General features: G+C 35.4%; 1 protein-coding gene across 3 annotated transcripts; it reads right to left on the bottom strand.

The window, feature by feature from the left end:
* Positions 1-283: 283 nt before the first annotated feature.
* Positions 284-5,957, bottom strand: LOC109183138 (2-hydroxy-6-oxononadienedioate/2-hydroxy-6-oxononatrienedioate hydrolase 1-like). 3 transcript variants are annotated; one of them, XR_002054499.1, is made up of 5 exons: positions 5,250-5,957; positions 1,540-1,635; positions 1,007-1,074; positions 669-881; positions 284-422 (listed from the first exon to the last, which is right to left on the bottom strand). XR_002054499.1 is itself a non-coding variant. In XM_019333324.1 (4 exons), exons 1-4 carry the CDS (start codon positions 5,874-5,876, stop codon positions 767-769), a joined length of 906 nt encoding a protein of 301 aa, XP_019188869.1. In that variant the 5' UTR covers positions 5,877-5,957; the 3' UTR covers positions 284-766. The 3 variants fall into 3 exon arrangements, 1 of the variants encoding a protein (XP_019188869.1); XR_002054500.1 differs by having other exon boundaries at positions 284-417; positions 672-881; XM_019333324.1 differs by having other exon boundaries at positions 284-881.
* Positions 5,958-26,079: the final 20,122 nt, after the last annotated feature.

Here is a 26,079-nt window from a genome sequence, read left to right as displayed (position 1 = left end):
ATTATTTTTTTTGTGACGAGAAAAATACGTAATCATTACTCGAATGTGTGCACTGAGTAAACTTCCCTCATGTGTAATAGTACAGTTCACAAACAACAAAATAATAAATAAACCTCACTAGAAAAATCAGTGTGACAAACAAAATCATGCTCCACTCACTTGATCATTCTACCGTAAGTCACCGTAGTATCTCTAGGACATATTTTGGTTTCAAAAAAAAAAAAAAAAATCTCAAGGACATACCATTTTATTTCCATTGTACAAAGGAAGTGAACCATGATAATAAAGCTTTAAATGCAAAATCAACACAAAACAATAAGTTATTGGAACATCCACTATAAATACACCCATACATACCTTGCAAACAACCTAACCATAGCTGTCATCAATACACCTAAGTTTATGATGACATTACATGGATACTGGTTCAAATGCGGGCAGTGCTTCTAGTGCGATCGGTACAGATTCACCATCGGGTAGTATAAATACACTACACAGTGTCTGAAAATGCACAAATGTACCACAAAGCGCACCACACACCAAAAACTGCGCGCACCACACCTCACTACACATAATGGTGTATTTCTGAACACTTTGTGGTGCATTTTAGCGTACCTAATGGTGAGTGACCACACGGGAAGCACAGTTCACAGATGAACTTGACCTACATTTAATGTAGTACATATATAATCTCCCCACAAGTTATATTTAGTTTGAGTGAGTACTACAAATAAAAGTAGCATGCGGACATAGTGGGTAGTTCTCCTTAAGAACCATTTAAGAAATGTTTGAGGATGTTGTTGAATTTGTAGCCTCTTTCGAACTGAGGAAGGTGCGATGCCCTCTTTATAACTTCCAATCTCACTTTCTTTCCTAGAAGCCTAAAAACATATATATAAAAGAAGAAAAGAATTGAACAATCTATCTTTGATCTCATAATTATACCACTAAACTACAAGAAATTTAATTAAATTAAATTAGTAATAATCAATAGATATATACGTACTCTTTGAGCTCTGTTGTTCTCTCCAACGGAAATATCTGATCATTCTCGCCCCATATGATCAAAACATCCTGCTCATCATCATACGTTAAACTTTTCGAATTAGTGAATCTATATATTTTCTCCTTTGTTTTGTTTTGTTCACTTTCAACCTCAATTCTATCATGTGCAGTTAATAAGAAGCATGGTTGAAAAAATCATTAGGTGCTACTCGGACGCTGAGAGTGCCTAAGCGCCAATATATTTTTTATTTTTTTAAAAGTTTGTTTCAATTTTTTAATTTTTTAAGACTTGATAATTATAAAAAATATTTAATATTTTAATAGTTAATACTAAAATAATATTAAATATTAACCTAAAAACATCAAGCCTTGTCGGTACTTAGGAGGCGTAGACAGCGCTTATGCGACTTAGTCATTCGCCTAACCGGTCAGCCGCCTGGACCACCGATTATGGTGATACGCTAGGTGGCCGCCCAGTTAAGCGGGATTTTTGCAACACTGATAAGAAGCAACCGTTTTAGTATATGTTCTGACCTGTTGAAGTGGAGATATGTTTACTGTGTTATCTTTTCCGAAGCTCAACCCTTTTAGTAGTTCCAGCTTCTCCTTCCTGTTTTCCCTGTACAATTTCTGCATCACACATGCATATATATACACGTCAGATCAACTATACAAACATTGATAAAAAAAGGAAAAAACATTTTTTAAGGTTACGGATTCAAAATAGAAAAAACCAAAGTTGACAACAAAATGTAAAAATTTCATAATAATCAGAGTGGCTAAGCGTAGAATACACTCTTTATTAATAATTTATTATTTTTGGATGACGAGAAAACTCATAATTGTTATTTGAGGGTGTGCATCGAGTAAATTTCACTCGTGTGTAATAACACATAAACTATATAGGGAGAGAAATCCACTAGAAACACCTACCCTATGTGATTGGTTGAAACAAGAGGGATAATTTACTCTTCTTTTTCATTATTATTAGGGACAATTCTATTATTAATTCTTAAACGGGAAAATAGCACTTTTTTTCTCTGAGTTATATACTTATAGCATTTTTCTCTTTTGAATTATTTAAGTGACAGTTTTTCCCCCTGAAATGCTAAATGGACATATTTAGCCTTAAAATAAATATTCCATTTATTTTTCTTCTCTAACAAATAATGACCACGATTTGGTTCAAACCGAACAGACACTATAGCAACCAAACCAAATATTTCGATTACAATTTAAAATCGAAATATGACATTTAGAGTTCATTAAAATCGCGAACCAGAACGGTCGATTCATGTTACGAACTGAAAAAAAATACATTTATTGTTCAATTTAGACTATTTTAAAAATAAAAAATAAAATTTTAAAATAAAGTTTGAACCAGCAGTTCAAACTGGATCCGGAACCAAGAACTGACGGTTCAAAATCAAAACCAAATCGCGGTCATATATACTTATATGTGAGAATCAGAATAAATGAAAAAAAAAAAAAGAACATACACTATTTGTAAATATTATAATTTTAATTTTAATTTTAAACTAATGTTAGTAGTTTTTCGAATTCGAACTGCCAGTTCACGGTTCAAGATCCAGTTTTTTCGATTCATGATTTTAATAAACCGAAATCCAAATATTGGGTTATGGATCTAAATCATAATAGAAAACTTTCAATTCGATTGCTATAGTGTCCGGTTCAGTTCGAACCGAACCGTAATCAACCCTACGTATAAACAATAATTGGTTGGAGAAGAAAAATAAATAAAATGTTTACTTTAAGGGTAGATATGTCAATTTAATATATCCGCCGGGGGGGGGGGGGGGTGTGAGGGGGAAAAAATATGTATAGGGTATTTAATAAATAGTTGTTAGCTGATTGGGTTAGTGAGTTTGACTAGTTGATAGCATGCATTAGCTGATTGTAGAAAGATGTTTGGTAAATTAGTTGTTAGCTGATTAAATGCAAAATGACTTTCTTAAAAAGTTTATCGAAAAAGTAGTTTTGAATAGTTTTTTAAATTTTAGTATTTTGGAGCAATAAACTGTTATAAAAAGTTAATTTTATGATTTTATCAAACACTTATATTGGTTGTTTAACCCAATCAAACAGTTAATAATAGTCAAACAAGTTAAAATTGACTGATAAATTAACTATAATAGCATAGCATAAAGCTAGGATGAATTATGTTTTGAAACTTAAAGCGGAAAGATAATTATTTAACAATAACTTAAAAAGATAATGTATAATTACTATAATACTCATTATAATAAATATAATTGTTGTCGTTATCGTTGTAGTTTTTATTATTAGTTCACCAGGGGTTGTCCTACTATTCACATAATAATGGGATTAATTAATTAGATAACTTATCAATTGGTGTGTGTGTGTGTATATATATTATATACATGCGTGCATGAGTAATATTAGACTTACTCTATTTTTCATTCCACTTATTACTTTTTTCTAATATTACATATTTGCATGTTTTAATTAATGAAGAAAAAATAAATTACTTTATTATTTTTTTTAATCTTTCAATAAAATTATTAGTACATAGGATGAAATTTTACACACTGGGAGGGAAATTATCATTTTCCATATTATTTTATCTTAATCTCTATACCATGGTTGCACAAATCGCACCCGGCCGCATAAGTTTGACGAATAAGTTTTTAAAAAATAAAATCGGACACCTAGACACTGATTAATCAACGCCTGGACTTGCGCCCCTTGGACGCGGACTAGCTAGCAATTTTTCAACCTTGCTCTATAGATTTAATGTCATCCAAAAGTAGAATATAAAACAAATGAGTAATGCCTTAAAAAAAAAAACAAATGAGTAAAAATTATTTTTAAAAAAATCACATCATCAAACAAGATTAAAATAATGTTCTGATCTCTTGTTTTTACCTTAGTTTTTAATCTTGACTTTGTGTCAGCGGTGAATAATTTAGTCACTACTTCCCTTTTTATTATTTAAAAAACAAAACCCAATTGCAATCTAATTTTGTTTAAATATATTGTTAAACATAATTTATTCATTCAATTATACACGCATCAATCCAAACTGAAACTTAAAGTTAAAACTCAATCATCTTTTATTGGTTAAAACTTAAAAGTAAGGATGGGAATAGGTTGTGCCATACAAGTCCAGGGGCATACAACTTAGCCTGATTTAATTTTAGCATATCATATCTTGCTGTGCTTAGTTAAAAGGTCAAACTTAAGATTATTTTTAGGACTATTTTACTAATTAACCCCAATTGAGTCCTCGCTTTCATTAATCATAATGGTTTTACCCAATTGAATCCTCATCGATTAGAATCAAGGACTAAATTGAGAAAAACCACTATAGCCGATGATTAAATTGGGTAAAATCACTATATTTGAAGACTAACTTAGGTAAAATTACTATAATCGAGGAAAAAAATCAAGTATTAATAGAGGTGAAATTACAAACTATCACTGCTGGAAATTATGAAATTTCCGACCACCTGAAAGTGATCTTAAATCAAGTCGAAAGTCTTGTTCCGACCACTTTTAATTTGGTATCCGGAAAAACCTTTATTGCTATTTCCGACCACTTTTTGCTTACGATTTGATTTAAAATCACTTTCAGGTGGTCGAAAATTCCATAATTTCCAGCAGTGTATCTTAACAAATAACTCAATTAGGTAAACCTCATATTTATATTACTAGATTATAATTTTTTTTCTAAAATAATGGAAAGCAACTTGGAATGAAAATAAATAATGTTCACGGGCTTAATCACATGTCTCGATGTTAATTACCTTCAAGGTTCTAGGCAACAGGTTTATGAGCCTCGTCAACGGGCTCAAGTACCCCCGTTGTCTAGTACTTTGAAGGGACAATGAGAGTAACGGGACTGAAAGGCTGCAGAATCCATTTGCACAGTCTCGTTATGTTTTTTTTTTTTTTTTAATTATTAGAGGTGTTTTAGAGAAAATAATTTATTTTCTCAAAAATCTGATTGAAAAGCTGCTTTGAGCGGCTTTTAAAATTTTAGCGTTCTGAAATAATAAATTGTTACAAAACAATCTGATTAACCAAATAGGCATATGAGCTATTTGACCAAGTCAATAAACTAATAATGATCAAACAAATTAAAATTAATTGATAAGCTATGTTACCAAATAACACGCCAATATTATCTTGTAGGATTCTCATACTCTTCTTCTTCATTATCAATTTCTTGTAACCTTAAGATTGAGATCGAAATGACTTACCTTAATGAAATCGTTGAAAACAAAATCCGGCAGGAAATGAGGGCCGCGGAACATACACAACGATATTAACGTCCGCAACTGCCCCGCCGTGGTCGGCAGCAGAAACTCCTCAACCTTGTCGGCGTTGGCCCTCTTCAGCAGATCGTCGTTGTCTTTCTTGTTCATGTTAATCCCGGAGCTCGCAACCACCACCTTCTCCACCCTCTCCGCCCACATTCTCGCTATGTGGTACGCCACGAACCCGCCGTAGCTCGTCCCCACGACGGAAAACCTCTCCACGCCGAGCTTCTCCACCAGGAGCTTGCCGATGGACTTCGCCTGGAACACTTCGGACCGGTCCGGGGATTTGGTGGTGGACCGGCCGAAGAAGACCAGGCTCGGGACGTAGAGGTTGTAGTCCCGTGCAAAAGCCGCGATTTGTGAGCGCCACTGCCAGACGCCGTGAGGGCCGAAGCCGTGGATGAGGACTAGTGTGGGCTTTGAAGGTGATTTTGAGTTCGGGCCCCAGAAGTGGATGGTGGTCTCGTCGTCTATGTCAGTGGTCTGGGAGGTGAGGCCGGCGGCGGAGAGGCAAACGCGCAGAAAGCCGCCGTACACGGAGGTGGGGCTCAGGCAAGAAAGGAACATGGTCGCTCTATACTAGTACACTATTTCTTGCTACAAAGCAGGTGTCCCCAATTTATGAGTGAGATGAGTTATGAGTATGAGTGTGGTTACATTTGCTTTGGCTTTATACTTAAAAATAATAATAAAAAAATAAAGATACAATATTAAATGCCCTCCAAAAATCACTCTATAATTTTTTAATTTAATTGTGATGTGGTAATTTTTAATAAGTTAATTCCCCATAATAAATAAGAACAAAACAATATAAATGATAGAAAACTTAAGACAAAGATTTGACTTCAGTTTTCTTAGAGAATTGTTTGTGTATAAGTGAGCAAGTGATGTCATAACCAAGACAAGAGCTACTTATTTAAATTAATTTGCCCAACGAACTCCCTAAGAATAGGGTGCCCCCATGAGACTAGGTCTTTGCCCAACCCATCCCTCGGTCGAGTCTGGAGGTCGACCTCGGAGGCCCTTCACGCGCCATTTGAGCTTGGAAGTCATTTGCCTCCCCATCCAAGCATGAGGTCGGGTAGTTAGCCTTCGCTCCTTTCTGGTCGCCCATCTACTTGGGCTTTACTTATTGGGACAAACTCGATATATTCATCATCAACTCCTACTTTCTGAGTTGCAAGACGTTGACAACAAGAGAGAGTATTCACTCCGAGTGCCCTATGACCCGCGGTGAGCCTCCTGAGGCTCGAGCTAGTGTCCCAAACATTCTTTAGTATTCCTATGAATAGTTACTCTCGAATGTTAAAGTCTTTGGGTAGGGCACCTTGGACCATAACCATTTCTTGCCTTGGTATCTTTTCTTTGCTCGAAGAAGGGGTTGACAGTGACCCCCACAATCTCTCTGCAGCTACCTTGCCTTTGGTCTTTCTTTTTTATTCAGACCAAAGGCAAGGTAGCTGCACTCTCCTAGAATAGGTTTGTAAGATTCTTGACCCCTTCCAAACGTGGTTGCTAGGCTTAGTTTGGTATGGACTCGATGGTGCATGCACCAACAGGGTCAAATCAGCACCCGACTCAGTGTTGATGTAGTAGGTGGCTTTCGAGATTGGTGCCGAAGCGCTTCAGGCGTGGACTCGTAGTGTGCCTTTGTTTCTTGAGGACTTGATTTAGCACCATGGACATCCTTCGGACCTTGTAACAAATAGTTGCCTTCGAACATTATGTCTTTAGGTATAGTGACTTGAATTGTAACCCATTATTGACCACGGTCCCCGGTATCTGTTCTTCGTATGGCCACGAGGTCACCAATGAGTATCTAATCTTTCCCCGAGCTCGACCATGCTTCTTTAAGAGATACAAAGTGATACTTTTGACCCCCTTCTAGCATGGTTGTGGAGTTTGGCTCGAACATTGACTTACCAAGGTGTTTGGTCTACTTTGTGTTCACCCGGTGTTTGTCTGTGGTATTGGTGGCATCCAAGCTTCCGGTTCAGGGGGAGGGTCCAATCCAAGCTTGTTCTGTCCACTTTGAGTTCACCCGGTTGTCCGTGGTATTGGTGGTATCCAAGCTTTCGTTTCAGGGGAGTGTACTAAATGAGTTTTGAGTTAGTTATTTGTGTAACAAGTTGGACATAATTAATATCTATGCTCCAATTTGAGGGAAGTGTTATGGAGCGTGCAAGTAATATAGAACTTATACATATTAGGCAGCCTGGAGATTATAGGGATTTGAGTAAGTATTCATATGGAAACTTGTTTTCTTATTATAAGTATTCTAACATGTATTTATAGAGCTGTATATTCTCTTTTCTAATATACAACTTATTCAGAAACTCTCTTTTTACTTTTGTAACACAAGGCATACATAAAGCTTGGTAATATGCTTGGGTCTTCCTCGAGCTTGCCTTGAGGAAGGTAAGTTTCCTTTGAGCTTGACCTAGATTGGAGATACGCTCAAGTCTTCCTCTGGATAGCCTCAGGGAAGGTAAGTCTCATTTGAACACGACCCACCTCGGCAATACGCTAGTTCGTCCTCTAGTTCACCTTGGGAAAGGTAAGTCGCCTTTTAGCTCAACCCAACTTGGCGATACACTTTGGTCGTCCACCGGGCTCCCTTAGTGTCGAGGTTTGTCCTTGAGTTTACTTCGATCTAATCAGCGACCTTAGGGTCGATAGAAGTAGCTCGAGATCCAACAATGCTATCGCCTCGAAGTTGAGCCAATCTCTCTAGCTAAAACTCGGGGTCGGACTTCAAGACTCGAATCACGACTTTGGGTTTGACGAGTAATGGCTTTGGGTCAAAAGGCACTTACCTTGGCCAAGAGCGAGTTCTTTCATTTGATGGTGAGCGAGGTCGGACCCCATACCATCCCTAGGGAATCACTTAGCTTTTCTTAACCGAGGCTTGGGCTCAACAAAGGACGAGCTATTTCATTCGGTGGGTAGCAATGTATGTATCACCCCTAGGGAATACTTTTCCATTTAGAGCTAGGCGAGGTCGAACATCGTAACGCCGCTAGGGAAAGCTTAACTTTTTCTTGGTCAAGGTTCGGGCTCGACCAAGAACAAGTTCTTATGATCAGTGGTGAGCGAGTTCGGACCCCGTACCACATATAGGAAATACCTTCCTGTTTGGCTAGGGCAAGGTTTGCCGACTTGCAATCCCGTTCAAACTATTTCCACCCACGATGACACTAGTTGGGAATTATTTCAAACAAGATCTTGTGCAGAGATTCTAAAGGCATATAATTAGTATGATGTAAACTGAAAAATTAAATGTATCCAAAAAATATTAATGTATTAGGTGGATGTTGCTATATGTGCCTAGTCCACGATATAACTATTATAGGCTAATGCATACCATGATGGGCTATTAGCAAGTTCTCAAAAAAAAAAAAAAAATAAAAAAATAAAGCAAGTGGCAAGGGGTTTGACTTTTATTAATTAGCCAGGGAAGAGAAGAAATGAGAAAGGTCAAATGATTTTTTGTTTAAATATTTTCTTAAATTGTTCGGTGATAGTAAGTTTTTGTGATTTGACCAAGAAATGTAGACGGAGTGTGCAAATGCAATGAGATTAATTACAGTATTACATAAGAAAGCATATTTTATTAAGTCAAACGAAATATTTGTTGAAATATTCAAATTTGGTGGAGTAATCTTTTAGATAATTAAGAGTAGTGGATGTGTGGAGGACGTTTGTTGTGGGCGAATGGCAATATGGCATTCGGTGCGTTCTTAAATTCATGAAAGGGAAACGCCAAGATGATGAATGACCCATCATAAAAGAGATAAAAAATTTCTTGCCAAATTGAGTATGTCAAATCACAATATATTATTGGTGTTGATAGTAGGTAGTATAATAAATATGATATGTTTTGTTTTTGCTAGTATAATCGGCGCCGTAAAAATCTTTACTAAAGAATAGTTTAACTTTTGACTATTTTATTTTATTTTTAGCCTTTTTATTCTTTTAATCATTAATTTTAAAATTGATTAAATTTATGGATCTTCTGTGATACGGGTTGGGTCAATAAGCAAATGTAATAATAAATCATGAATATAATGTTTATTACTTATATAGGAAAATGCAATACTTTTGTGGACAAATGTAATACTTCTACATTTTGATGTAAAATTATTACTTTTTTCATCAAAAGTATTATATTTTCTCTTATATTTTTTTTTTTGAGTGAGGAGAGAAATTCACAATCATTACTCAAGGATGTACACTGCGTAAAACTTACATTGTGACTCTAACTGGCAAAAAGGTCATAAGGTGGTAAACCAACATTTGCTCATAGCTGACCGACTCAAACTAAGAAGGTCAATAGACTGCTTTCGCTAGAAATCGAACTTTTAACTTTGTTGTTAACAATTTGACCAAATTAGCTGTAATAAGATGGGTAAACTTTCCTTTCAAAAAAATTAGCTGTGATTTTCCCGCAATTCAATTATAGTAATTTCTTTCAGGGTGGAATTTGAAAATTTATTGTGATTTTTGATCATCATTATTATCGGTAGTTGAGTTGTAGATCTCTGAATAATTAAGGGTGGTGATTTCATTCATCACTCATTCAATTAATTCCCAGCGATATGATTATATGGTAACGGCAACAATTGGGAAGGACATATTTTCAAAGAGGAGTAATGATGTGTTATGTGATATAAACAGCTTGTATATTTCATTAATAAGGAACAAGTATATATACCCAATTATATCACAAAAGTAGGAAATAGCTAGGCAAAGAGAAATTATAGAAACCACTAGACAAGACTAGGAAACAATATTAGACTAAGTTCATAAATATAATATTATTCTCTAATATGCCCCCTCAAGATGAAGTTCCGTAGGAGACACCAATCTTGACCTTTAAGTCCAAAAAACGGCCGCGTGGCAGTGGTTTGGTTAGAGCATCAGCAAGTTGATCTGCAGAAGAAACATGAGTAACACGTAGAGCACCTGATTGCACTTGGTCCCGAATAAAATGATAATCAATTGCCACATGTTTCATACGAGAATGAAAGACTGGATTAGAGAAAAGATATGTAGCACCAACATTGTCACAATAGATTACAGGTGGAGTAGGCAGAGAGACACCAAGTTCTGTAAGAAGAGAGCAAACCTAATTAACCTCTGAAGCAGCAGTAGCAACAGATCGATATTCTGCTTCTGTAGACGAGCGAGCAACTGTCCGTTGCTTATTGGACGACCAAGAGACAGGATGACGACCAAGGTAAACAATATAAGCACTCGTTGAGGTGTAGTCATCTTTGTTACCAGCCCAATCTGCATCAGAGTATGCATGTAAAGAAATAGGATTGTCCTTATGAAGAAATATCCCATGGTTTAAGGTACCACATAGGTATCGAAGCAATCGTTTTACATCAGCCCAATGGTCAGTAATTGGTCGATGCATAAACCGCGAAAGCTTATTAACAGCATAAGCAATATCTGGGCGAGTGAGGCACAAATATTGGAGACCACCTATGATAGTCCTGTATGCAGTGGCATCAGTTAGAGTAGTACCTGAAGCAAGGGTTAAGTTACCATTCGTATCAACCGGTGTGGATACTGGCTTGGCTGTAGACATTTTTGCTCGAGCAAGCAAATCAGAAACATAACATTTTTGAGCAAGAAAAATGCCAGATGGTGTAGTGGCAACCTCAACCCCAAGGAAGTAAGCCAAAGTACCAAGATCTTTGAGTGAAAACTTGTGTACCAGAATATCAATGAATTGTTGAACAACCGTGGAATTGGTTCCCGTGATAATAATATCGTCCACATAAACAAGGATATATATGACAAGGTCACTAGAGTGAAAAGTAAATAGAGAAGTGTCGGCATGTGAGTTTATGAATCCTGATTCAACAAGAAACGTGCGAAGTTCAAGATACCAAGCTCGGGGAGCTTGCTTGAGCTCATATATAGCCTTTCTGAGTTTGCAAACATAGGTTGGATTATCTGTATCAACAAATCCATGAGGTTGGGGCATGTAAACATCTTCATGAAGGTGACCTTGAAGGAATGCATTATTGACATCTAACTGCCGCAACTTCCAACCTCTACTGACTGCTAGGCTTAAAACAAGCCTAATTGTCGTAGGCTTAACAACTGGACTAAAGGTATCATGATAATCCACACCAGGTCGTTGATGAAACCCTTTAGCAACTAACCTGGCTTTATATTTATCAATCGAGCCATTTGGGAGGCGTTTGATGCGAAAAACCCACTTGCAACCAACAATATTTTGCGAAGGGGAAGATGGAACAAGCTGCCATGTTCCGTTTCTGATTAAAGCTTCAAACTCATCATTCATAGCCCGTCTCCACTTGGGATCTTTCAGTGCCTGAGAAACGGTAGTGGGCTCAATGTCAAGAGGTTTGGATAGGACAGCAGTGAGATTCATTTTGACAAGGGGCTTGCGGATGTTATTTTTGGATCTAGTCACCATGTGATGATCATGTTGAGGGATTTGTTTCTTTTTAGGTAATGTAGGAAGAGGATTATGACTGGGTGACTCAGTGGGAGAACAAGCATTCAACAAGGAGTGAGTGCTTGATGATGACATAGGAGAGTCTTGTTGTGAGGCAGGTTGTTGTCCAAGTGATACGGACTGTGTGCCTAGTGACGTGGTCAGGCCATCTTGTGAGACAAGATGGTGTTCGGGTGATGTAGTCGATGTATCTGATGAACTGGGCGGATTTTCAAGTAATGTGAAAGAATTACCCGGTGAGTCATTTTGTGGGGTAGTTGGGTTATTTTCCATATGATGAATTGTGCGAACAATTGGTGATGGATGTTGACACGAGGGAACCCTTTGAGGAGATGTATTGAGTGAGCCACTAGAAACGGGTAGCACTTGAACTGGAGGAAACCATTTGGAGATGGCTTCTATGCTAGGTTGATGGAGATGACTTTGTTGACTTTTAAAGGGAAAAATGCTTTCCACAAACTTAACATGACGAGAAATAAATATTTTAGATGTAGACATATCAAAACAAATATATGCACTTTGTGTTAAAGAATATCCCAAAAAAACACATGGAATAGATCGCATGTCAAGCTTGTGTTGTGAGTAAGGACGTAGGCACGGATAACATAAACATCCAAACACCTTAAGTTTGGAGTAATTGGGTGATGATTGGAAGAGTTTTTGAAATGGAGACGAAAGATGTAATGTTGGTGTAGGCATACGGTTAATGAGATACACTGCTGTAGAAAATGCATATGTCCAATAAGATAAACACATTGATGAATGAGTGAGAAGGGACAAACCGGTTTCAACAATATGACGGTGTCTCCGTTCAGAGAAACCATTGTGTTATGGTGTGTGAGGTGGCGTGGTAAGATGAGATATACCATTTGTTGAAAGAAAATTTTCAAGTGAACGGTATTCACCACCATTATCAGAATATAAAGTAACAATTTTGTGTTTAAATCGGTTTTCAACTAGTGCTTTGAAACACACAAAGACATCATGCACATGGGATTTTCTTTTAAGTGGATAAAACCAAATGTATCGTGTATAATGGTCAACAAAAATAACATAATATTTGTAACCATCAACAGAATAAACAGGAGAGGTCCAAACATCAGAAAATATTATTTCTAGAGGGTTTGATGATTGTAAGGTAGAAGCTAAGAAAGGGAGTTTATGACTTTTATTTTTGGAGCATGCATTACAATGTACATGAGACAATAATGAACTAGACAACGGCAAGGAAAATTTAGAAACAATATTTCTCATGATAGGTAAGGATGGATGACCTAATCTGGAGTGCCACTCAGATGAGGTAGTTTTAGTAGTGGAAAAAGCAAGTAAAGGTGAAGATGGACTAGAGGACGGTGAAGTTGGCCACTCATATACACCATCCTTAGACTTACCCGTCAATAGAGTTGCCCCGGTGTTTAGATCCTTCACCTGAAAAGTAGAGGGAGAAAATTCAACAGAAACATCATTATTGGTACATAATTGATAAATTGAAATCAAATTCTTTTTCATGGAGGGAACACAAAGAACATTTTGTAAAGAAAATAAGCGATAAGGAGTGGATATTGAAGTGGAACCAGTATGTGTTATAGAGAGAGATGATCCATCTCCTATCATGATATCATCAGATCCTGGATACGGGCTATGTAGTGAGAGATTACTCAAATCAGAAGTAACATGGTGGGATGCCCCACTGTCCAAAAGCCACGTAGGAGTTGTGTCATGGCTAAGTGTTGTATGATTTGCTCGTGGTTGCCAAGGTGTTGAAGGCCGATATCCCTGGGTCCCTTGAGGACGAGCTAACTGAGACTGCTGATTAGTAACAAGTCGATACATTGGACATCGCTTAGCAGTGTGTCCTTGAGTACCACATGTTTGGCAACGACCCAAATAAGGTTTGGGTTGACGCTGGTCATGAGGAGAAAATGTAGTGGCAGAATTTTGTTGGAAGGAATTGTTGTTGGACGGACGCCGATTTGAGCGATTGGAATTATTGTTGTTCCGGAAGGTGGTTGGATTCGTTGTTGCTGGAAGTATCTGCGAACTAGACTCAACAGTTTGAAGAAACACTTCTTTATTTAAGAGTTTTTCATGAAGCACAGCAAAGGAAATTGTAGTATCACGGGCATTAATGGCATCAACTACAGATTTGTACTCAGTAACAAGTCCGTCAAGAACATGATCAATGAGGTCTTCATCATCAATGGGTTTACCTAGCAACGCAAGTTCATCACTTCGGGTTTTAATAGCCTGCATGTATGCACTAACAGATTTTGTGCCCTTCGTTAGCCGTTTCAATTGATCCTTTAATTGTCTTATGTGACCACGAGAGGGTTTTGCAAAGGTACTAGCAAGAAGTTGCCATGCTGTGAGGGAGGTGGTGGCACGAGCAACTAGTGGTTGTAAAGGAGTGGATATAGCACCAAGAAGAGCACTAAAAATGAGACAATCTTGACGTTTCCATTTTGTATAAGCAGGATTTGGTGATGTAACACCATCAGCGGTGATGGTGGTTGTAGGGGAAATATGAGTGTCATCAAGGTGGTGATGAAGATCATATCCTTCAAGAAGGAATGTGATCTAAAGACTCCAAGTGAGGTAGTTTGTGTCTGTTAACTTGGTTATATTTGAGAAATTAATTATAAGAAGAGGATTTTGAGGATCTTGTGTGGTGGGAATGATAGCAGGAGGATCATCTGTAGTTGTAGTTGGAGGGGAAGATGGGTTTTCCAAAGCCATGAAGAAGATAAAAAAAAAAAATTTACCCAATAGGATCAAACTCTTGATACCATGTTATGAGATATAAACAGCTTGTATATTTCATTAATAAGGAACAAGTATATATACACAATTATATCAAAAAAGTAGGAAATAGCTAGGCAAAGAGAAATTATAGAAACCACTACACAAGACTAGGAAACAATATTAGACTAAGTTCATAAATATAATATTATTCTCTAATATGATGAAATAATGCACGCAATGATTAATGAAATACACCATTTCCATTTTAATTTATGATTGAGGCCGACCTTAACCAAGTTTCAAGTCTTAACAAATAACAATGGGCTATGTCCCGCGTCGATCATTCTCATTACAAAAAAAAAGAAAAAAGAAAAAAAAATCATCATGCCCTAAGAGTGTGAGAGGTCAAACTACGCCCATCCGACTGATGTAGTGATCCCTTAGTTACGAGTGCACTAAAAGCGTTCGTTAGGGGCTAACTATTGCGCACAACTCTAACGGGACCATAGGGTCCGACCCCTACGACACGAAATACTTGGAGATTTACGGCTTCCTTAGTGCACATGTACCCAAGTCTAAAATCATGACAATTCGAGTCAGAATTGTGTGATTTGTTTTGGCATGAACCATAGAGTGGGTTGAAAAAAGAGTGGGGGAGGAAGGGGGAGGAGTTGACCGTTTCCCTGGTGTTTTTTACCGGAATATGGATCAAATGCGAAGGGAGGTTTTAGGTAAAAAATAAGGTTAAATATCAGCAATAGATCTAATTCAAATTAACAGTCTAGGTAAGTTTAGATGTTCTTTATCTTAAAAAACACGCTGTGGCATTTTTGTAATTTTGTGTAGGTAAGTTTAGGTGTTATTTGTCTTCGAGTGCATATTTTCCCTTCTTCGAGTGCATGTGTTTTGTCTCCGTACATAGTTTTTCCTTTGAGTGCACATCTTTGTGTCTTTGAGAGCAAAAATTTAGTCTTTGAGTGCACAATTTTGTGTCTTCAAGTGCATAATTATAGGCCAATGTTTATTACATCTTTTGCATTCTTTTCAATAAAATATAACTAAGTTTTTAATGATACTTGTGAGATTTACAAATGATTAGTAAGGGTAATTGCTTCAATAACACTTAAGTTGAATAACTCCTCTTTTTGATACCATAAATTGCATCGATTGCACTTCTTTTTGCCTTCTAGTGCATAATTTTTGCCTCCAAGTGCACATATTTGTGCTTCAAGTGCACAATTATGGGCCAGTATTTGTTATATCTTTTCCATTCTTTTCAACAACGTATAACTAACATTCTAATAAAAATTTGTGAGATTTAACGATTTGTAAGGACAATTGCTCAATAAAACTTAAGTTGAATAACTACCCCTTTTTGGTACCATAAATTGTATCGATTGTACGTCTTTTTGCCTTCGAGTGCAGAATTTTGACCTTCAAGTGCACATTTTGTGCCTTGAAGTGCACAATTATGGGCCAGTATTTTTTTTATATCTTTTGCATTATTTTCAACAACGTATAACTAACTTTCTAATGAAAATTTGTGAGATTTACAAACGATTTGTAATGGTAATTGCTTCAATAACACTTAAGTTGAATAACTTCCCTTTTTGGTACTGTAAATTGCATCAATTGCACATCTTTTTTGCATTCGGGTGCAGAATTTTGGCTTTTCAAGTGTACATTTTTGTGTCTTCAAGTGCACAATTATGGACCAGTATTTGTTATATCTTTTGCATTCCTTTCAACAACGTATAACTAACTTTCGAATAGAAATTTGTGAGATTTACAAACGATTTGTAAGGGTACTATCAACATTCAACAATAACACTTAAGTTGAATAACTCCCCATTTTAGTACCATAAATTGCTTCGATTCCACATTTTTTCTACCTTTGAGTGCAGAATTTTGGCCATGAAGTGCACATTTTTGTGCTTTCAAGTGCATATTTTTGTAATTTTCAAGTGCACAATTTTTGTTAATCTGAAGTTTTTTTTTTTTTTTTAATATTAGTAAAGAGCAGTACATTTGGACGAAATTAATGGCTTAGATTTGTGTGTATTTTTCACCTCGGAAGTCCTTCCCACATGATCCTGGGCCTATATATATATATATATATATATATATATATATATATATATATATATATATATATATATATATATATATATATATATATATATATATATATATACCAATCTTAACCTGCGAACTGAGAACTTGTGAAAGATTGAACCGCCACTACTACATGATTGCACTGCTACGGCTCCCAGACATGCCTGGAGGACCTTGCGGTGCAATCATATTCGGGTGTAGTGCAATCATGTAATAAGTGCAGTGCAATCGTTCATAAGTTTGCAGTTCGCAGGTTAATGTTGGTTTTCACCTAAATATAGACCTACACACACACACACACACACACACACATATATATAGAAAACGGTTGTGGTGCGGGTGAACGCCTCAGGTGCGGTTTAGTCTGAGCCATTCGTCTTGCTTAAATCAAAGTCGTCCAAGATTACCAAAATTTTTTTAAAAAAATGCGGTGGCAATTTTGTAATTTTTGCATCTAGGTCAAAATTAAGGTGAGTGGTTTTGTGATTAATGTGCGTGAGTTTTGTATATAAAGTGCGTGAGTCTTGTGCTTAAGGTGCGTGGGTTTTGAGCTTAAGGTGCGTGGGTTTGTGCTTAATGTGAGTAGTTGTTAAAATTTAAAATGTGGGCTTTTGTATTTAAGGTGCGTGAGATTTGTTCTTAATATGCATAAAGTGTGTGCTTAATGTGCGTGGGGTTTGTGCTTAAGGTGCGTGGGGTTAGTGATTAATGTCAGTAGTTGTTAAAACTTAAAGTGTGAGCTTTTGTGCTTAAGGTGCGTGAGATTTGTTTTTAATATGCGTGGAGTTTGTGCTTAATGTGCGTGTGGTTTGTGCTTAAGGTGCGTGGGGTTAGTGATTAAGGTCTGTGAATTAATACTTAAAGTGCGTCAGTTTAATGCTTAATGTGCATGAGGTTTGTGCTTAATGTGCGTAAGTTTTGTATTTAATGTGTGTGAGTTTGTGCTTAATGTGAGACATTTTAAAATCTTAAGTGTGTGAATTTTGTGCACAATGTGTTTTGTTCTGTGTTTAATGTGTGTGATTTTTGTACTTAAGGTGAGTGATTTGTGTTCTTATGGTGCTTTGTTTGTGGACTCAAGGTGCGTGGTGATTTGTATATTTAAGTTGCGCCATGTTAATGCTTAAGGTGCGTCCAATCGCACAACCGCACGGGAAGCATCTATCGTACCTGAACCCTATATATATATATATATATATATATATATATATATTTATTTATTTATTTATTTATTTATTTGTTTATTTATTTATTGAGTATCATATAAGAACCCTCACATGAAAACTAAGAACTAATTTGGACCTTTGATCTCGGGTTTGTATATGATAATGATTTTTTAAGATTTGTTGGATTATTTATTTACACATATTTATCGAGAGGTGAATTAATATTTTTTGTGTGCATTTAAAATCCTAATATTATTATTATATGTGCATGTTATGCATGATTTTTAGAGGTATTTTTTTTAAGGATTATATTTTCTCTTAGTATTGTACTTTTTGGTAGGATTGTATACTTCCAATTCCATACGAGTGCATTTCATTTAGTATATATTCATATGCATCTGTAAATGCGTGCATCTGGGGGGCTACGGTATGCGCTATATGTGTATTGCATTGTAGCGTTATGTGCATTCCAGGGTTATGTGTGCACTTCTATCTCAGTTTGCACATTTAATCCAAGTATGTTGGTTGTAGTGTACGTTGAATCAAACATCGTGTGCATTATTGTTGTGTTAGTGTGAATGACATCATTTATGTCAAGTCATTGTCTATTGTTCTTGTCTTTAGGTTCAATTCATATGTGCGCATCTATGCTATTGTGTGTGAACTTATATATTGTGCAAGATTTAAAAGGTGTGTACTCATGTAGGGATGACAATTCTACCCGCACCCAACGGGTTACCCGCATCCCCGCCCCAATGGATAATAAAATACCCGCATAATTTGGGTAATGGGTGCGGGTATGGGGAAAAAGTTTTAAACCCGCGCGGGTATGGGGGCGGGTGTGGTTACTCCTAGCATTTTGTACGCGCGAAAACTTATGTCTAATATTAAAATATTTGGAAGTAATAAAATTTAAAAAATTAGTTAAAATTATGTTTTGCAATTTCTTAAAGCGATGATACTTTTGAATTATCATATATTTGAATAATATAGTGATCAAAACAAAAAAAAAAAAATTATATTTTTATATAATAATAATTTACAAATAATACTAAGCTAAGACTCACATATATAATATATTGATATGGATACACAAATAATATGTATATATATATATATATATATATATATATATATATATATATATATATATATATGATACACATATATATATATACACATATATAATTTAACATTCATATAAATATTTAATTAAAATATAATTTATAATTAAATTAATTGTTATATGATAATTTTAATAAAATGATAATTAAAAATAGGAAAAAGATATGATAGATGTAGGTGTATGGTAAGATTGGTAGATATATTAAAAACTAACGGTGTTATAACGGTGTAAGGGTGATTTTGTCCAATGCAAATGAATGTACAACAATTAAAGCAAAATGTATATATTTATTAGCATATAAAAAGGGACAAAAATCAAGGACATAACTTGTATTGACACTTATTATGTTTACCTACACTTGTATTGACACTTATTATATTTATTATAGATACTGATTTGTTGTGTGCCCATTATTTGTCCTCACAGTCCTCTATATATTGTTGTCCTCATTTGAACTCAACCCGGGTTGAGTTCAAATGAGGACAACAATATATAAAGGACTATGAGGACAAATAATGGGCACACAACAAATTAATACCAGGCACACAACTTAATACATAATGGCACACAAGAATAAATGTAAACATCAGGTTTCGAACCCAGACTCTATAAATGAACAAATCTAGCACGTGACATACAAACTGTGGCACACGACTACATTCGGCCATACACACGACATACCGACTAATGGCACACACTACATTTGTCCTCACAGTCCTCTATAATATACTTGTCCTCATTTGAATACACATCTATATATATATATATATATATATATATATATATATATATATATATATATATATATATATATATATATATATATTGTGTTATTATATTTAAGTCAATATCAAAGTATTATGTTATTTATTTAAAGATTTTTGGATAGTAAGGGAATGTCTCAACTCACTAATATTACAGCTTTTAATTATTTTTTGGTGCTAGTGGCTAAGATGTTATACACAACTGTTGAAGTTGGAAGCAAATGTAATATTCAAGTTGGTAGTTATTTAGTGAAGAATTTGATGCATTAATATTATAAATTGTAGTAATAAAAATTTTATTAGGTGTAAGTTTCATATTATTAATGAGACTAAGATTATATGCAAAATCCCCACGGGTATACCCCGCACCCGCAAAATCCCCACGGGGGCGGGTATGGGAAGGAATTTCATTACCCGCGCAGGTGCAGGTGCGGGTATGGGGAGTGGGGTGGGATTGATCCCCTGCCCCCGCCCTGCCCCATTGCCATCCCTATACTTTTTTTTTTTTTTTTTTTTTTTTTTTTTTTTTTTTTTTTGCGCTGAAATTGTGAACTTATTCTTTAATATACACAATTGTGATAGACTAAAGCAATAAATTATTTTTGTGGGGACCAATTTGTTCATAATTGTGTTGTGTTCTATGTATATGGTTAGCTATGTGGGACCACTATATTTATCTTTTTGTTGATATGTCATGTGCATATATTGGAATTAGGAATACTGACATGTGTTTTTATATTGTTCTTTTTTTATTATTTAGGTGCTTTACAGGAGATGAAATTGGCCATTTTTCAATTTTTATTTTTCATAATGGTGTAACAAATAGGCAAGGTGAAATTGAATATATGGTTTCAAAAATGGGAAAGATATTCGAACTATTAAAAATGACAAGGAGAGGGTTATAGTTGAGTGTTCACATGATGGTTGTCCTTGGAGAATAGGTTTGACGAAAGTGACTAACTCACATTATTGAAGGATTCTAAACATGGTTGATGTGCATGGAGGTTGTTCTTGGGTTTGGGAGAATTCGATGGTAAAAGCTAGTGTAGTTGCAAAGAGATGGTCCAAGGAATTAAAAAACAATCCAAACTGGATGATGAAAAATTCAGGGATGCAATGTGCAATAAAGAGGGGTTCTATTTAAGTGATCAACAAGCATATAGGGCTATTTGGAAGGCTAAGAAATAAAGACTCTTGGTGATGATGAAGACAACTTTAAGAAGATTTGGAGCTATTGTGCTTAAATTTCTAGGACAAACCCTAATAGTAATTGTGTTGTGAAGCTTAGTGATTTGCAAGATGAAAGTGGGCAGCATAAATTTTTAAGAATGTACATTTGCTGGGATGGTTGCAAACAAGGATTCAAACATTGTAGACCCCCTAATAGGTGTGGATGGATGTCACTTGAGATGTTCAACAAGTGGGATGCTGCTTACTGCATTGTATGTTGATGCTAATGACAGTATTTTCCCACTTGCATATGCTATTGTTGAAGGAGAGAAAAAGGAGTCTTGGTCTTGGTTTCTATAACTACTAAAGGAGGATATGGAGATAACAAAGTATCTTGAGCATGAAGTCTGTTTTATAAGTGATAGACAGAAGGGTTTAATCTCGACATTTGTGGATGTCCTACCTGGTGTGGAGCACAGGTGTTGTGTAAGGCACCTGCATGAAAATATGAAAGTGGCAGGGTTTCAAGGTAAGGGACTGAAGGATGCTCCTTGGGTTTGTGTTAGGGAAACAACTGTTAATTCCTACACTAATGCTTTAAGCAAACGTAGGGCATTAGATGAACAAGCATATCAATGGTTAGGTGATAAGTCTCCAACAGAATGGTCTAGATCCCACTTCTCAACACACAGCCACTATGACATGTTGGTAAACAACATACGTGAGTCATTCAATTCAACTTTATTTGGGGCTAAGGACAAGCCAATTATATACTGCCTTGAGACTATAAGGAAAATGCTAATGAGTAAATTATTTGATCAAAGACAAAAAGCAACTAGTTGGAAGGCAATGATATGTCCAACAATTGTTGGGAAGTTGAAGAAAACAGAAAAGGAGCCAGCATGTTATTTGGCCACTCAGTGTGACTTTTTTTAAGTTTGAGTTAGGACAATTGTATGGGAACCAACAATAGGTTGACTTGGAAATGAAAAGTTGTTCTTGTAAGAAGTGGGATTTGTCTAGGCTTCCTTGTAAGCATGCAGTATGTGTAATTTGGAAAAAAAAAAATGGGAAAGGAGCATTCTATGAATTTGTCCATCCATATTACTCAAAGGAAACTTATTTGAAGATATATAGTGGCTCAATTAACCTTATGGCAGGGCCTGATGAGTGGCCTGTGACTAACAGAGCTCCCCCACTGCCACCTATCTATTCTGCCAAGGTTGGTAGGCCAAAGAAGCTTAGACAGAGATCTGTTAGAGAGATTGAGCCAAAGTTGAGTGAAGAGGGATTTTCTGTGTCTAGAAAGTATATCCAACTGCTTTGTACCCTTTGTAGGCAAGTTGGATATAATTCAAAGAAGTGTCCATCCAATCCAAAACAAAAGGTAATAAATCATTTATGCCATAATTTATTTTATTGTTTCAGTTGAAGGCAAAGGAAAGGGTCATTTATGCCACCAACCAAACCCCATCCACATCACTTCAAAGGTTACTAGGCAGGAGCAGGAGGACGAAAACCAACATGGTGTTGGGCAGTAGCAGGATGAGGAAAACCAACATGGTGTTGGGCAGTAGCAGGAAGACGAAAACCAAGTTGGTGTTGGGCAGCCGATGGAAGAGAATGAAGATGGTGTTGGGCAGCAGGAGCAGGAGCAAGACCACAAAGAAAAGGCAATCCAACTGTAAGAAGCCATACTATACCAGAAGCAAGACAACCATGGAGTCCAAATTCTTTGGATACAGTGATGACCCTATCAACATTGACTGAAGCTTAGACTTTGAATGTTTTTGAAACTGTAATGTAATGGTTGTGTTATAATGGAGTCAGTTTTTGGTTATTGCCATGCAACTTTGACAGTGTTTTTAGTCATTGACATGCTTTGACAAAGTTTTTGGAATTGTTGTAATGTAGTCTTGACAGTATGGTTACTCACTTCACAGTTGAAGTCAGTGTCTTTGCTTAATGAATGAAAAGGATCAATTCATTGCAATTCTTGGTGACCATATTGTGTGAATGAAAAGGATCAATTTTTTGCTTGGTTATACTCACTTCAGAGTTGAAGTCAGTTTTTTGCTTAATGACCACATTGCATTATATTGAGTGAAAAGGATCAACAGTTTGCTAAAAAGGATAATTTCATTACCAAAACAAAAAGGATAACTTCATACATTACAAAAGCTTGTTTTAACAGTTTGCCATTTCATACACTCCACAATTCAAGGATTAGTGGTACAATACTTACTACCAACAAAACCTACAAATATTGAAATCAATATTACTACACTCTTGTTCAACAGTTTGCCATCCTCCTTCTTATCACCTTGAAGCTTCATATTTAGTGTTCTTATCTCTTCTTCTTCTTGTCTATTTATGCGTTTTAGCAATTTCAAAAGTATCCGCTTCGAACGATAGCACATTGGAGGATCATACCAATCCACGAATCCACACCCAACCTGACTCTGACTCTGTTTTAAAAATGTCATAAACCAAACAAAAAAAAATTAGTGTATATAATTAAATTGGCTAGTCGTACATATATACAAATTTAACAAAAAAAATACTTACAATACCACCGAAACATTTCCAAAATCTCTGACCTGGATTCTCATTAGTCCATGAAGTTCGAATCTTCAATTGGTAACCACATCGACAATGGACAATTGGAAACTTTTTCCCAAATTCATAGTTCTCATTACAGTTACTCGAATAAGAAGAATAGAAAATACTCATACCCACGTAAGAAGAATTACGCTGAAAGCTTCGTCTTCGTTCTTCTCTTCTCCACTTCGTTTTCTCTTTTTGTTTTCCTTCACTTCGTTTTTCTCTAATGTTCATCGATCAACTAGGGCGAATGACCAGTGGAAGGGTTGTTAATTTGGTCAAGCATCACTTTCTCAATTCGGAGTTAACATGAAATGACGACTTTGCTCATTCCATTTAAGATTAATTGTTGAATTAAAATTTTTCGGTCACATTTGAGCCATTTGGCCGGCATGACAAAAATTGATAAAAATTGCATAGTTAAGGTACTAAATTAACACTTTTGAAAGTCAGGATTGCAATTAACACAATTTCAATAGTCAGTGGACCAAATTTGAAATTTACTCTAGGGAAATTTGAGAAAATTGTCTGGTTCAATCTTGTACTCTCTTTGATAATTTGTAATTCTTTTTATATATTTGCTATGTATAATTTAGTCATGCTTGGCTAAATTCTTTAGAGATTCTTAGGTAAAAGTGTTTATGCACCTATGTGCCTGAGCTCTCAGATTCTTTAATATATTATTATTTAGGGTTAATACTTGTGTTGCAATTGTGTTTATCATTCTTGTTACTAGTAGTTTAGGGCCCGAATTTCTTGCTTCATAGCTTTGTTTGTGTCACAACGAGAGTTGGGCATAACTTAGGGCACACACAATTGCACCTAACTGTTGCACCTTGAGAAAGGGTAATTTTGTTAGGGAGTTTAATTATTGATTATTGCACATCGAGAGATGGTAGTAGTTAGGAATTTATTATGATGTTTGTTTTCGTTCTTATTGGGTGTTTATACCACGAGAGTGGATATTCACTAGTGTTAGTGACTACGAGAGTAGCTCTATACCACTTTGCATCCTCACACCCGTTTAAATCCAGATTTAATATTACATTAGGTTAGGCACAAGGGGATTAAACACTTGAATCCCAAGAATCTCATTCTATCTCTACTGTTTCACAAATCTGCTGCTTTGTTTTATTTTAATTATTTTATGCAAACATCCATGATCACCATTATGATTAGTTTTATAAGAATCAGGCCCGGATTTTAGGCTGTGCAAGCTGGGCTACCGCACAGGGCCCCCAAATTTTAGAGGGTCCAATATTTAATTTTTACCTAGCTAGTTTAGAAATAAAAACTAAAAGTTTTCAATTAAAACTAAAAGGCTTTATGGAGAATGGTAAGAATATGTGCTTATTGTATTTTAACTTAGAGGTTGGAGGTTCGAAACTTGGGTCCAATATTTAATTTTTACCTACCTAGTTTAGAAATAAAAACAAAAAGTTCTTAATTGAAGTTAAAAAGCTTCATGGAGGAATGGTAGGAATATGTGTTTATTATATTTTAACTTGGAGGTCAGAAGTTCAAAACTTGAGTGTTGCTCCAACTTTGAACATCTCCTTTTTTTTTTTTTTTTTTTTTTTTTTTTTTTAAAATTATTATTATTATTATTATTATTATTATTATTATTATTATTATTATTATTATTATTATTATTATTATTATTATGCATTGCGAGTTTGTGCACACTATTATTATTATTATTATTATTATTATTATTATTATTATTATTATTATTGTTGTTGTTGTTGTTGTTGTTGTTGTTGCTGTTGTTGTTGTTGTTATTATTATTGTAATTTATTCTATATTATAGTTTTTGTTTTTTTCTTTGCGCACAACAACATTTTATTATTATTATTATTTTTATTATTATTATTATTATTATTATTATTATTATTATTATTATTATTATTATTATTAAAAAATACGGTATTGATTTTAAAGATTGTGATTTTGGTAGGGCCTCATTTATTTATCGGAACAGGGCCACCAAAATCTAAAAACCGGCCCTGATATGAATAAATTAGTAGCTAGTGCTTAATACCCCACTTCCCTGTGGATCGATAACCTGAGACTCCAGGTATTTATTTGTTTAAAAATATACTACAATCAGCTCTCCTAAATCTGCAATCACAATGTGGGATAATCAACTAGAAGGCCAAAACAATTCTTCTTCAACTTCATCCACAAACTTCCCAAGTCAAAGATTTCTGGCCTTTTAGTTGATTATTCCACATTTTGATTGCAAATTTAGGAGAGTAAAAACCTAATTTGAAGAAGGAAATCACATATTGCTTTAAATTGGAGTGCAAAACCTAAATTTCCAGTTTTACCCTTTATTTTAACACCAACTTAATGCCAAAGCTAACGGAGGACCATTTTGACTTAAAATTCAAAAGTCTGAGGACCACTTTGGAAAAATTAAAAGTCAAGGGATGAATTTGAGAAAAGACTATTGTTGGAGGACCATTTTGAAAATTAACTCTATATATTTGAAATTGTGATACTATTTATGGTAAAATTGGTTGTTACTAATGAAAAAAACAATGTAATACTTATAACTGAAATTATGATACTTACGCACCCA

The sequence above is a fragment of the Ipomoea nil genome, unplaced genomic scaffold (assembly GCF_001879475.1).
Source record: "Ipomoea nil cultivar Tokyo-kokei standard unplaced genomic scaffold, Asagao_1.1 scaffold1101, whole genome shotgun sequence".
NCBI classification, from domain to species: Eukaryota; Viridiplantae; Streptophyta; class Magnoliopsida; order Solanales; family Convolvulaceae; genus Ipomoea; species Ipomoea nil.
This window is presented reverse-complemented; position numbering and strand designations above follow the sequence as displayed.

Excerpts from the sequence above, each read along its gene's own strand:
- LOC109183138 (XM_019333324.1), bottom strand. The coding sequence starts at position 5,876 with ATGTTCCTTTCTTGCCTGAGCCCCACCTCCGTGTACGGCGGCTTTCTG. Across the intron at positions 1,075-1,539 it reads ACATATCTCCACTTCAACAG|GATGTTTTGATCATATGGGG; the intron begins GTCAGAACATAT and ends GATGATGAGCAG. Across the intron at positions 882-1,006 it reads AGAACAACAGAGCTCAAAGA|GCTTCTAGGAAAGAAAGTGA; the intron begins GTACGTATATAT and ends ATATGTTTTTAG.